The sequence below is a fragment of the Lepisma saccharinum genome, chromosome 1 (genome assembly GCF_977018435.1).
Source record: "Lepisma saccharinum chromosome 1, izLepSacc3.1, whole genome shotgun sequence".
In the NCBI taxonomy this organism is placed as follows: Eukaryota; Metazoa; Arthropoda; class Insecta; order Zygentoma; family Lepismatidae; genus Lepisma; species Lepisma saccharinum.
Genome location: NC_139229.1, coordinates 149741989 through 149755493, shown reverse-complemented (window position 1 = coordinate 149755493; position 13505 = coordinate 149741989). Strand labels below are relative to the sequence as shown.

At 34.8% G+C, this 13505-nt stretch overlaps 1 protein-coding gene across 1 annotated transcript in view; it reads right to left on the bottom strand.

Moving 5' to 3' along the window:
* LOC145989560 (neuronal acetylcholine receptor subunit alpha-7-like) overlaps window positions 1-13505 on the bottom strand; it is a 40318-nt gene that overhangs the window by 16932 nt on the left and 9881 nt on the right. The window contains exon 2 of the mRNA XM_083124861.1: window positions 8608-8768. Within this exon, the coding sequence (XP_082980987.1) occupies window positions 8608-8768 (161 nt within the window). The remainder of the gene's footprint in view (window positions 1-8607; window positions 8769-13505) is intronic.

Sequence of the window (13505 nt, the reverse complement as noted above, 5' to 3'; positions counted from 1 at the left end):
ATAGCTTACCTTGTATGCACGCCACTGGTATATATCTAGTTTATAAAATCTGTTATAAATGTATGAAGTGGGTGTGTTCAGACAACCAAAAACCTGTGTGAATCTTGTGAGGAAAGATAATAATAAAAGTAAGATTTAAAATGTGTATTTTTGTTTGCTTTCATCAGATTCAAATCTAATGCAATAGATTTAGAATTTTACTTCCTGTGTAACGTGTTGAGTGAAATAACTTATAATTTTTTGTGTTAAATGAAACCAGAATACTTTATAAAGGGCATTCTCGCTATAAACCAAAATAATGCGTAAAAATGATATTCTATGGATCACAATAGTGATCTACACAACCAATGATGTATTTTTTTCCACACGACCACAGCAGTGTTAAAATGACAAAATTCCAAAATACTTTCCATACATTTGAGATGCATAATTTTTATCGGGCTTTTAAGTCTTTTGTTTGACTCACCCTCATACATACTGGATTCAGTGCAAAAATTGAAATTTAAGAACAAAATTGTGAATTACAAATGTGTAGAAATGTTCAGGAGTCTCCATGTCCACTGTGTATGGACACCACTTCAAATATAATATGTAGCATTGATGTGATGGGCATGAGAATACCTCAAATTTGTTTCATACAATAAATATTAAAATAAATTAACTAGTAATGAATGAATTGTTGTTGTTGTTTTAAGTCCACTTTATGCACAGACAGGCTGCTCAGGACTGGACCTACAGTTTAAAGTGAGATATGAATCACTGTGCAAAGTGCCTCCACCGGATATCGAACCCAGGAACCCTTGACTTGCAGATGACACCCTCATAAAGTCTGGTAACAAAGAAAGTTTCAAGAGGGTTCAACACGCTGCATCAGTGTCACTCGCCAGTTCAGTATGTTTGACATAGCTCAAGAGGAAGGCGACCAGACACGTATATGGTTTCAAGCCAGCAGCTGTTTTTCTGAGAAGCACTGTTGTCACTTTTACCTCCAGTGTCTAGACATCCAACACGAACTGTGACGACGTTACACTCCCAAGGTCTCCACATTGCATAAAAAAAAAATAGCACAACACAATAACACAACCTAGTAAAGATAACCGCAACCTCTCTAAAGAAACTGAATTGGCAACATCTCATTTACTCCACATGGATTTGACAAGTACTGTCAGTTCGTAAAATGAATGGTATTGGCGGGAAAGGTTTGAGGGGAGGATATACTGAGTTACTAGCCTTCAGAGTTAACAGTTTTCTGTTGAATTGTCGAGTCGAAAAAGCATGTTTTACTTTAGTAACAGAATTATAAAAATCTTTAGTAATAGTTTTAGTAGTAGCACTTTTCAACAATAAATCTCATCTCCTCAGAGATTTATCTTTGACAGAGAATCCAAAACACAGTAAATAGATTATTAAAATTCTTGCTGATATTATAAAATACTAACATAAAAATTTACCGACACCTATAACCTGTTGATCTGATATAAAATTGTGGATGTGGAAGAACATTACCCTTCTTAATAGGCAACTGAATGAGTTTTTGCTTTGAAAAAGGAACTGCATATTTAGACACACACACACGCACATATATATTCATAAAAATAATAACAAAATGGCAAAATGCTGCACAAGGTTACAGGATACTTGTAGATATATTGAACTAGTCAAATTTATGAGCACTTTTACCAATACACTGATATATTTATATCAGTCAATACCAATTGTAGCCTACACCAATTAACCTGGCACATCCCTAGAACAAAGTAACTACATTGTGTCATGCTACTCTCCACAGAGGAAAAAGAATTGTAACACATTTCACAAATAAAGCACAAGCCTGTAAATATAGTGAATAATATCAATATCTATGCACAATATAAAGTCAGGTATTGTACTATGTCAATCTAATGCTGTCCCTAACTACCTCTTTCTATCCTTTCTGGGACTATGTTAAGTACAGTCATGGACACTCATTTACTTTCAATGGAATCGTTATAATCCAAAAGTGTACAAGTTCCTAAATGCCAGTGGTGCAGCATTAGTGTAGCATTTGGACATATGATGGTGAATCTGTAATGGCAGGTAGACAAGGAGAGTTCAAAAACTGGTGAAACACTTTTGCCCACATGCTCTTTTAATCCATTGCTATGACCACCAATTAAATTTGGTAGTTTTGCATGGAATGAAAACTAAAAAAACAATTTTGATTATTTGTCTGTGCCCTGACTGCTTTTTATAATATATTCAGTAAGTGCTCAGAATGAATTTGTTGACTGAAAAAGGAATAAAGTTTCTATAAGCCAGTCAGTGGCGTACGCAAGGGGGGGTTACGGGGTTTAAACCCCCCCTTGAGCTTGTGAAATATTATGAAAAATGCCGTGGAAAAAAATTTAAATGGTCAATTTACCACAGTCAAAGATCTGGGGCAATACTATTACTATTACTACATCTACTACTACTACTACTACTACTACTACCACTAATAATAATAATAATAATTTGAATTATTATTTATATGTAGCATGGAGAAAAGCACAGCATTCCAAGCACATGGGTCTTTCAGAGTGATGCCTTGAAAATAAGCACAAGTTCTTGAAAGTGAAATATGAGGGTAACTATGATTTAATAGAGAAATAAAATGTTTTGTATTTCAGTTGCAACAATGTTCAATACTCTGGCGTACGCAGTTTTTTGGGGGGAGGGGGCGGAATAGTAAATGTGGATAACACATGGCTTCGTTTTGGAGGGCAGGATGCATAATAAAATATTTCGTATTTTTGAAGCTTTTCAGTCTATTAAAATTGTATTCAAAGACAAAAATGGTAATCGGGACTCACTTTAAAAGAGGTTTCGTATTTACACATTTTGATTTTTTAAAGTTCTTAACGGATTTTTATTTGAAAATTCTGATTTTCTCAAAATTTTGGTAGGGGCTGTAGCATCATCGGTAGAGGCATGCATATTTCGTTTTTGACAAAAAGAAAACTAAATTTGAAATAACACATTGCAATGATAATAATAATAATTTTTATTGTAGAAACATGTGAGAACATCACATGTATTACAATCGTCAGAAATATACATATAAAGTATCTATAGATCTTACAAAAAAACATCCAAAAAGCATTTTAGAAAAGTAACACCACTTACATAAATTTAGTTGTTAACATTATTGTTTTACAATCATAACTATTTTACCTAATACAATTTATTTCAAAGAATTCTTCTACCCTATATATACAGTTATCGGTTAATATTTTTTGTACTTTTCTTTTGAATTCTAAAAAGTGCAGTTGCCTTAAAGACAGAGGGAGAGCATTGTGAAACTTAACTGACATGTAGTAGAAGGTTTTTTGTGTCTTTTTGTAATTACATCTAAACAATCCTAAACAATCCCTATTTCTGGTTTGATAGGCATGTGAACACCCTAACTCCTCATAAATGTGAATGTTCTCTTTTATATAGAGTAGGCATTGGAATAGATAGCAGGAGCTGTCATAATACCTAGTCTAACAAAACTTAACTTACAGTGGCCACGGCTTGGAAGACCACACATTAATCTTACACATATTTTTTGCATTTTTAATAACCTTTTTATTGAAGGCTGATGACCCCAAAGTAAGGTACCATAGCTTAAGTGACTGTGTATCTGTGCATAATAAACAGTTTTTAGAACCTTCAAGCTTACACACAATCTTAACCTACGCATTAAATAAACCCCTTTGCTAACCCTGGATTCAACTCTACTGATATGATCCTCCCATTCCAAATGATGATCTATTAAGAATCCCAAAAAGGTGACAGAATTCTTTTCATGCCCTGTATTATGATTATTACTATTATATGTAAGTTCCAAGTTTTGGATCTTATCAGTGTTTATACAAAGCAAGTTAGCAGTACACCAGTCCTGTACAATATCGGAAGTAGATTTTAATGAGGACCTTAAAAGATTATTAGAATCAGAGTTCAAACAGATATTGATATCATCAGCAAATAGGTAACTACTGACCAAGGGTGTTGAAATGTTATATGGCAAATCATTTATGTAAATAATAAAAAGAATAGGACCCAGAATAGATCCTTGAGGTACTCCATGTTTAACAGGTAACAAGTTTGACTCCATTTCTTCAAAAACTACTCTCTGAGATCTCCCACTTAAATATGATTGCAAAAGTGACAGCGCTCCATCCTCAAAACCATAAAATCTTAACTTTTTTAGCAGAAGAGAGTGAGATACAGTATCGAATGCTTTGGACAAATCATAAAGTTTCACATTAACAACTTTCTTACTGTCTAACCCTAATATACAATTTTTCAAGAATGAGACAGCAGCCTTAACAGTACCTAGCCCAGTTCTATAGCCAAATTGAGAGTTACTAAATAACTTATTTTGTTCAAAATAATCAACAATCTGATTATTTAGGACAATCTCAAAAACTTTTGATATGACTGGAACCAACGAAATAGGTCTGTAACTATCAGGAAAGACTTATTACCCTTTTTAAATATGGGTATCACTTTTACAAGCTTGAAATCTTCAGGGAAAACACACCCAATAATACATGAATTTATAACATGAGTTAAAGGTTCCTTTATAAAATTTACTCCATATTTCAATATGATAGAGCTTAAGTTATAAATATCCTCACATCTACTACTATTCATTTTAATGATTGCTCTTTCAATGTCTTTTACTTCAACAAGATGAAAATTAAAGGTAGTTGTAGGTTTTAATAATCCATTTAAATAAAAACTTGAATCATTTTTACTTGGGCAAGATGAAACTTTGTTCAGGATTTCTTCAACTTTATTAATAAAAAAATTGTTGAGTTCAGACGCGCTAAGTTGGTTATTAAAATCTTTTCTGGTCACATGTATGGAATTACTCTCTTTTTTTACAATATCCCACATTGCTTTCGACTTATTACTAGAGTTGTTTATAAAATTATCATTAACCTTAATCCTAGTTTCCCTAACTAATCTATATAATTTCTTCTTACTATTTATATACAGATTCTTCATGCCATTTGAACCAGTACTAATATAGTAGTCATAAAAACGTTCACATTCTCCTTTGAGTTTGTCAATTTCTTTACTTCTAACCCTTGTAGGTTTGGGTTTAGTAAGTTTGCCTACAACATACTTTAAAGGAAATGCCCTTTCAGCTGAATTAGACATTTCAGACATTAAAAATTTTACTTTGCCATTTATATTATTTACAGAACGATACATAATTTTCCAGTTAACAAGTGATAGTTCATCGTGAAATTTTAAAATATTTTCCTCTTTCATTAGTCCGACCCTTAACTTGCAGTTTTTGGTGTCAATTTTAGATGAGACTTTAGGAAAATTAACCTGAGACTTAAGTAAAACTGCCCAATGATCAGATACAACAGTTTTAACAATTGAGCTTTTAATTAACCCATCCATAACAGTAACTATGTTATCAAGGCAACTTCCACCTCCGAGTTTGGGCCTAGTAATCTCGGTTGTAGTTATAGCTAAATTGAACGTGGAAAATAGATTATTTAACATAACACCTTCTAGATTCTTTACTAACCTAAAGTCAATATTGAAATCTCCACATAAAATAATCTTAGCATTAAATGTACACACATGTTCTAAGAGGTTGTGCATTCTATCAATAAATAATTTAAAATCTTTACACTCAACATTCGGCCTATATACTGCAACTAAGATAGTGTTTATTTCTACAAGAAAAGATGCCGTAACCTCAAATACCATTTCAATAGACATGCTGTTTACACTGTGGACAGGCCTGTGAGAAAAGGTTTTCTTGATGAAAATAGCACATCCTCCATGTTTTCTAGTGGGTCTACAATAACTACTACTCAAGTTGTAGCCCTTAAAACCGTAAAGATCAATTTCGCTGGGACGTAGCCAGTGCTCAATTATACATAAAAAATCGGCATTCAGTGTAGAGACATAGTCTTCAACAATGGTATATTTATTTGAGAAGCCTTGGATATTCCAGAGAAGAGTTACAATTTCATTAGGCTTATATTGATTATTAAAGCTACTACTAACAACTTCCACAAGCTTTACTTTTGAATTTATTGGATGATCTTCAAGGATATTAGACATAGGCCTATTATTAAAACTACTAGGACTACTAATAACTTCTACCGGCCTGACTTCTGAATTATTTTGATGATCTTTCGGAGTATTAGGTATAGGCCTACCTAATGATCTAAAAAAGTATCACTATTGAAACTTAGAGGGATAGGCTCAGAAGGAGCACACTTATTTGCTAATTCCAATATCTTATCACTAACAAATTTTTTACCTAAGGTTTCTGAAAGGTGTGAGGTGCATTTTCCTACCCTGTTTTGTCACGAAATGATGCGAAATGAACTGCAAAATGCGAAATAGACTCTTAAACACGAAATTTACAGTTTATATACCGACGCGACACTTTCTGAAGTCTGAAGTATCCTGTGTGTTATGCAATTCACGGAAAATTGATTAATTTTGCTGTAAATATTTGAAAAGCAAAAATGGACTCCTCTATACAGGAATAAAACTTCGTAGTGAACAATTTTGGTATTTTGGGGGGTGCCAGATCCGAAAATTTGGAAATAGATAAGATCCGAAATGCCATTAAGGCAGTGTTTCTCAAACTTTTTGCCTGAGAGTCCCCCTTGACATAACTGAATATTTCTGTGTACCCGTCATTAGGGCCGTTATTTAAAGATTATATATAGATAGTTGGGTCATTCCATGTCAAATGATTTGACTCAAATCAACACAATTTCTCTAAAAGTGAAAATTTTACAAGAACAGTGAGACAATCCAGATGTGAATTATCGGGGACATTTATGCGGGGAAGAAGCCGGAAAAATTCCAACCAATTTCGGGAATCTCATCCGGATCTCCCGCATGATTTTCAGATGCTCTACCGACCAGACCACCGCAGCTTCTTGGATGAGTTCCATACTTTAATTCTTTCAATTTATTTTAATATATTTTCTTGTTTTATGGATTTTCTTCACCCTTAAAATGTCACCTCGTTGACCAGACAAAAAACAACAACAAAAACAAAAAATGCTCCCACGATTTGATAAAAATTGAATGATTAGAAAGTAATTTCTTTCTATTAATTATAAGTATTATTAATTAATTGTGATTATTATTATTTAATTAAAGTATAATAAATCAAAGGTAATGTGAATTTAGAGAAAGTTTTAGATAACCCCCCCCCTTGACGAAATCCTGCGTACGCTACTGAAGCCAGTAGTACCAGATGGAATTTCCACATGAAAGCATTTCACAGAGTTGTATTGCACTTTTAATTAAATAATTCATGATGATAATGATCATCATCATCATGGATGGGACAATGAGTCTGTGAACTGCACAGTAGAACTCAAGAGATACATGGATGATCCAATTATTATGTATATGCTCCATATTTTCGAAGCTTTTTTTTACACATTGAACTTCTTTCCAAGTGCCCACAGTCATCAACAGTGACTATATTAACTTGTCATAATGAAATAAATGTTGACATCAAAAATATAAGAATATATATAATATATATAAGAATATAACCTAAGAAACAAGGATTTTGTTGAGAGTTGCATTGAGAAGGGACTGTTGACACTGTTTATTGGAATTCTGATGAATAATGCTAAAAAGAAAGACACTTTGCGAGTACTGTGTTTTGAAATCGTAGATTCTCAAGAATGAAATGCCAATTTGAAGATCTTTCTCATCTAAGTTTCATGGAATTAATGTATGAAAATATATTTAAACACTATAGCAAAACATTTCCCCAGGCCAAAATAGACAGTTAGCAAACCATTATGAATTCTTAATAGCAACCAACTACAAAATGAATCTCATAATGTACATGCAGTTGAAAAGTTCAAACAAAGCACTTGGTTCTAAAGATCTCCTGAAATATTTTGTTGCACATGGTCTAGACTCCCATCTATCAGGAAGTAACAAACTCCTCCACTTAGTTCTGACCATGCCAACCACTACAGCCAGCAGAGAATGAAGTAGGAGCATCCTTAACAGGACCAAAACTTAGCTTATGAATCCAATCAACAATAACCTGCTGTCATGCTTGAATTACTTGCCAATTATTAAGTGAACTTTCATCAGTCAACTTTTCTTGACTTCGATACCCAGTGGAGGCCCATAGTGGTTTGGATCTTACTTTAAACTGTAGTTCCAGTCACAATTAGCCTATCTGTGCATTAAGTGGACTTAAAACAACAACTCAACTCAACATTTCTTGAGAGGATTATAGACATTTTAGCAGAAAGAAGAAAAGGAGGTTGGATCTGGAGTACAAGGTTGGGTAAGGTTAAGTTTAGGCTATTTTAATCTATTTCATATGTAACATATTTCTATGCTTCAAAAAATGTAACAGAAACTATAATATAAACTACTACAGTCTGCATGTGCCACAAGTTTGTGATTTGTAGCCCCATTTACGCCATGCCCATAAAAAGAACTTGGGTGTTACCTCACAAAATTGTCTTGCTATGCCACTGCTAACCACATTATTAATCCATGAAATATTTGATTCTCTGTAATTTTTAGGTTAAATAATAATAATGGGCTAATAATAATGTTACTTACAAAACTTATATGTCTGGGAACCAGGTTTACATCCAAAGTAACAGGATCCCCGGGATGTTTTACAGGCCTTGAAGATTTGTCATATCCGCAAAATATATCTCTTTTCAGTCTCATTGTTGTAGTTTTTGCTGTGATGTTCAGTCCACAAAAAAATATAGAGTCTGAAAGCAGGTTGTTCAAGAGAAAGTAACAATTATAGTGTGAGGAACAAATTTATTAATTTAAAAAATTGAACAAATAATAATAAAACAAAATTGTGAAAATGTATACAAGGTGTTCCCAAAAATGCTTACACATTTTGAATGATTATAAAGTCGATGTTTATTAAGATGAAGTTCATTTTCAAAATTTAATAGAATCTAGACATGAAAAATTTTCTTTCTCAATGCCTGCTTTTAAACTGTTGAGCATTCTGGACCAGGCACCAGGAAACAGAACCAAAGGAATCACAAACAGCAAGAGTCATAATTTCATTCGGTATTAGTGTGCATTATCATTCAATGACTGCCTTCAATTCATCGTCTCTTGCTGGTTTTGTTCTTAAAATTTATCTTTTATGCATCCAAACCAGCGTGAGGTCTGATGAACCTCTTCATCCAATCCATCTGTTCAGCACATTTTGCCAAGTACCAGCACTAAACTGAGCTCTCCAGTCCAGATCATCTGCATTGAGAACATGGAACAGGTTACTATATTTTGTAAGTGAGAATCCAGGGGGAGGTGGGGGTCACTGGAACCAATTAAATATAGTATGTATATAAAATATTTTATTATTATGGACAGTCTCATTATCATATTCTTTACACTTCTTAATAAGCAGAAATTTACTTCGAAGTCTACCATTAAATTTACACTTCCTCCTCCATGCCATAATGTACTAAGCTGCTATCTTGCAATGTGAAACTTTATTTAAGAACTGGGGATTGAAAAGATAGGTACCCAAGCATTGACTGGTTACAGTAAGCATCTTACTGTATAATGAAAGATAATCTTAATTGAAATTGAGCACTGCAAACAGAAATAAATAAAAGTAGCATTATCAGTACTGCATTGAGTTGTACTGTTTTGAAGTCAAAAGATCTCAGCAGCACATTATCTTATCTTGATAACTCTTGCATTATTGACAGCGACAGGGTGGCTACAAACAAGAAGAAATGAATTTCCCTGACTTTTCCAGGTTTTTTAGGACAAAATTTACATTTTTCCCTGACAATTACAAAACTAAACTAAATCGATGTTTTTGCAAATGGAAATAATAAACTCATACAGATCCACGTATGGTTTTGTTAAGTACCAATATTATCTTCTATGAAATTGACTTAATTTCTCTATTCTCTATGATTTGAATTCAAACTGCAAAATAGTGAATTTGGAAAATTATTATAATTCACAAGCTAGGGAAGGATTATGGAATGTTGTCATACGCAGTAAGTTTAAAATAAATACTTGATTATTTTTAAAGTTACGACTAAATGAGATAAGAGTGAAGAGTGATTGATTAAGAAATACAATTTGTAATTTATCAGTCTCCTTATACATTCTCGTTATTATATGTTGATATTTCCCTGAGGTTTGGAACCCTCTGCTTGCAAGAACCCTGAGTGCAGACTCATTTTTCACTGCATAACGCTACTTTTCTCTTCTCTGTAAAGCAAACAACTTAACTCTTGCATATAAGTGAAACAATTGAATTGAACAAAATAAAGTGTCATATTTTCTTACATTATCAATGGGATTTCTGCTTCAGTACAGTATATCCAAGTGAAGTACTGTAAAACTGACAACATGCAGTTATACCATTAATACTGACGAAAAGGGTATGTAGGTATTAGAAATTTAACGCAAGCAATTTATAGAATTTCATTGTATAGGTACCTGACTTAGCTAACCACACATTAAAACTGGAACACTCTAATAATAAAAGCTTCTGAAAGTTCATATGCGAGGGGCATCCTGAAAAATGGTCCCTATACGCAGCACTAGTGGTCGGAGAGCAACACACACACATGCAGGCAGGCAGAAGTGGCATGTAGCTGTAATCTGGTACAGTTGCAATGCAGCCGTTTTAGGAAAGTTCTAGGTTAAAGATTGCAGCTCTCATACAGTCTCCCACCGACTGCGATGTTGCCTACGTCTAGTAATAAGATTTTTGCAGGCTCAGAATTTGGCACAGAGCCACCAGCAATCGTGTGATGTGTGCAGACCAGATGTCGTGAATGATAGTATGGTCAGACGATGGTGCAGACAATTCACGAAGGCCAATCGAATGTGCACAACCCCATATAGCTGAGTACACGCGGGTGTTCCATCACTTCAGGTGAGAGATTTTGAACCACTTCCTGTACAGCCCTGGCCTTGAATGTACTGACTTTCATCTCTTTGTCTAACTGAAGAGGTCTCTGGCAGGGCAAGGATTTCACAGCTACACTGTGGTAGACATAGTTCCAGACTTTGCTGTCAGACACATATACCATGGTCATACAAAATTTAGTGCCATGCTACAACAAATGCCAGAACAACGGTGGTGATTATGCCGAAAATTAGGTTAGGAATCACTGTTACTAATGCAATAAATTACAACTGATATTCTTGTTTTATTTATACCTAATCGGTAGGGACCTTGATATTTTGTTACTTTTTTTTCAAATTGGTGTATTTTTTTTTACTATAACGTGTTATTTTTTCCAAAATTCACATTTTCATTTTAGAGCATTTTCTGGCAAATATCTCAAATTATACTTTCATGGTGTTTTATAACTACTGTTTCAAATTGTAAGTCACATGGCTTACGCCTCTTCGTGAGAGTTTGATATCTTGAAAGTTATTTTGGGAAAGTTATTTTCCATACCCCTTTTTTTAATTTTAAGGTATGGATTTTAGATAATGGAAATTTCCCCGTATAGACGGTGTTAAAGGCGGAGCTACTGCGGAGCATGCGCACTCGTCTGGTTCCCCTCGAACATCCGGTTACGCTTAAGGTGCTATGGACGTTAATATGAAAGAGCAAGGTGGAGATTCTTTTAGAAAGAAATAGGGTGTCAACTGTGTAGGATATGGTTTCACAGTTCGATCGGGAACAAATTTATTGAGTCAAGTATCACTTCGTAGGTTTCCGAAGGACGTAGAGAGACGAAACCTGTTGATACAAGCAGAACGAAGAAAGGATTGGTACCCGGAAAGTATTTGTACGATTGCATTTTGTTAAGCATGTTGATCGTTTATCTGCGTATTGTGTTGTGGTGAAAAGCACGCCTCTTAGTGAGGTTTCAAACCGAAGCGACACACGACAGCAGTGGTTCGTATCGAAGTGACAAGCGACACAGGCCCATTTAGTCTATAAATAAGCATTTACCGCTCATGGGAAATCAAGTCTCAGGCGGCACAATACACGCCATTGGGAATCTGAGCGACACGTGCAGCTTGTTGTGTCGCTTCGGTTCGAAAAATGTAATTGATCACTGAGGATTCACTTTTAAGTGGCACGGAGATTACACCCCGAAGCGACAAGCAACAGCCTCTTTACTCTAAAGGAAACAATTCACCTTCCATACGAGTACAACAGACCGAGGCGACACGATGCATGGTGCTGACAAAACAACAGTCCAGTCCAAGCGACACGTGCATTTTCTCGTGATGAATTTGGTTCGAAAGGAAGCTTTCAGACTGCAGCGATACGTGTTTCTTGGAAACCAAAATTCAAAAATAAAAAACACCTTCCGAATTAAAACGACACGACAAATTGGAGGTCGGACTGGACCGTTTTATCAATACCGTGCATTGTGTTGCCCCGACCTGTTATTTGCTCAAGCATGGCTGGTGAATGGTTTGCTTTAGATAGAATGCTTCTGTGCGAAATCCCGATATCGCTTGTCGCTTAAGTCTGAAAACTCCCTTGTTGTTTGAAGTATATTCGTGCAAGTGAAAGTGGCATGCCATATCATAGGTTTTTCATAAATTCCTCAGGCTGAAAGGCGACGTTGAAAGCACATATATTTACTTTAGCATTTGTTATGTGTCATTACTTCTGCAGATTTGTTGGCAAAAATTCACTTAAGCTTTACTTTACTTTACTTTACTCTATAATAATATCACTAGTTTTATACAATTATCTTTCCCTCACTTTTCCATTTACAAAATAATTGAATATATCTAAACTTATGTACGTTTTGAGTTCGTCGTGCGTGTACATGAGACACTTGTATGTACTAGTATGCTATACAACTGGCGGCCGCAAAGACGCGTCATATTTTAATAATCTGCTCTGCAGTTGATCATCCGACGGATTCTAGACGTCCACTCCTTCATAGTAGAACTTTAACAAATGCCTTTCTTGACTATCGTCGCACAACAGATGAAAACAAGCTCTCATTTCTTACTTCGTATGCCGGTGAATCTGCACTGCCAAAAACGGGGACTGGCCTAAACCGGAAGTTCCGGGGGGACCGGGCAAGACCTCACCAATGTTTATGTTTACATTTTTAACACGGTCTATATACTGAAGGGTGCATAATGACCGTAAGTGGCGAGGCACCCAAAAAATTAAAATCAATCAATCTCATGTGACCAATACCGATATATTATGGCACCAAAAATTGGCATTGTATTTTTTTGACTTGTTAGTGTTACGTTTCCCAAAATTCGCGTTTTTGTTTTAGAACATTTATCTGCCAAATATACTGAAACTTAATACTCCATTGTGCTTTTAAACTATTATTTAAATCGTAGGTCACATGGTCTAAGTATTTTCGAGACAGTTTGATATGTTGGAACAGATTTTTGAGGAAGTAAAAGTAAATAGCTTGCCTGCACTTTGCCATGAAGGTGTATAGGGGTTTGGAGTTAGGGCCCCACACTTTCTTGATCACGGCTGAAGGTGGGGGTGATGTGATCAACACCAC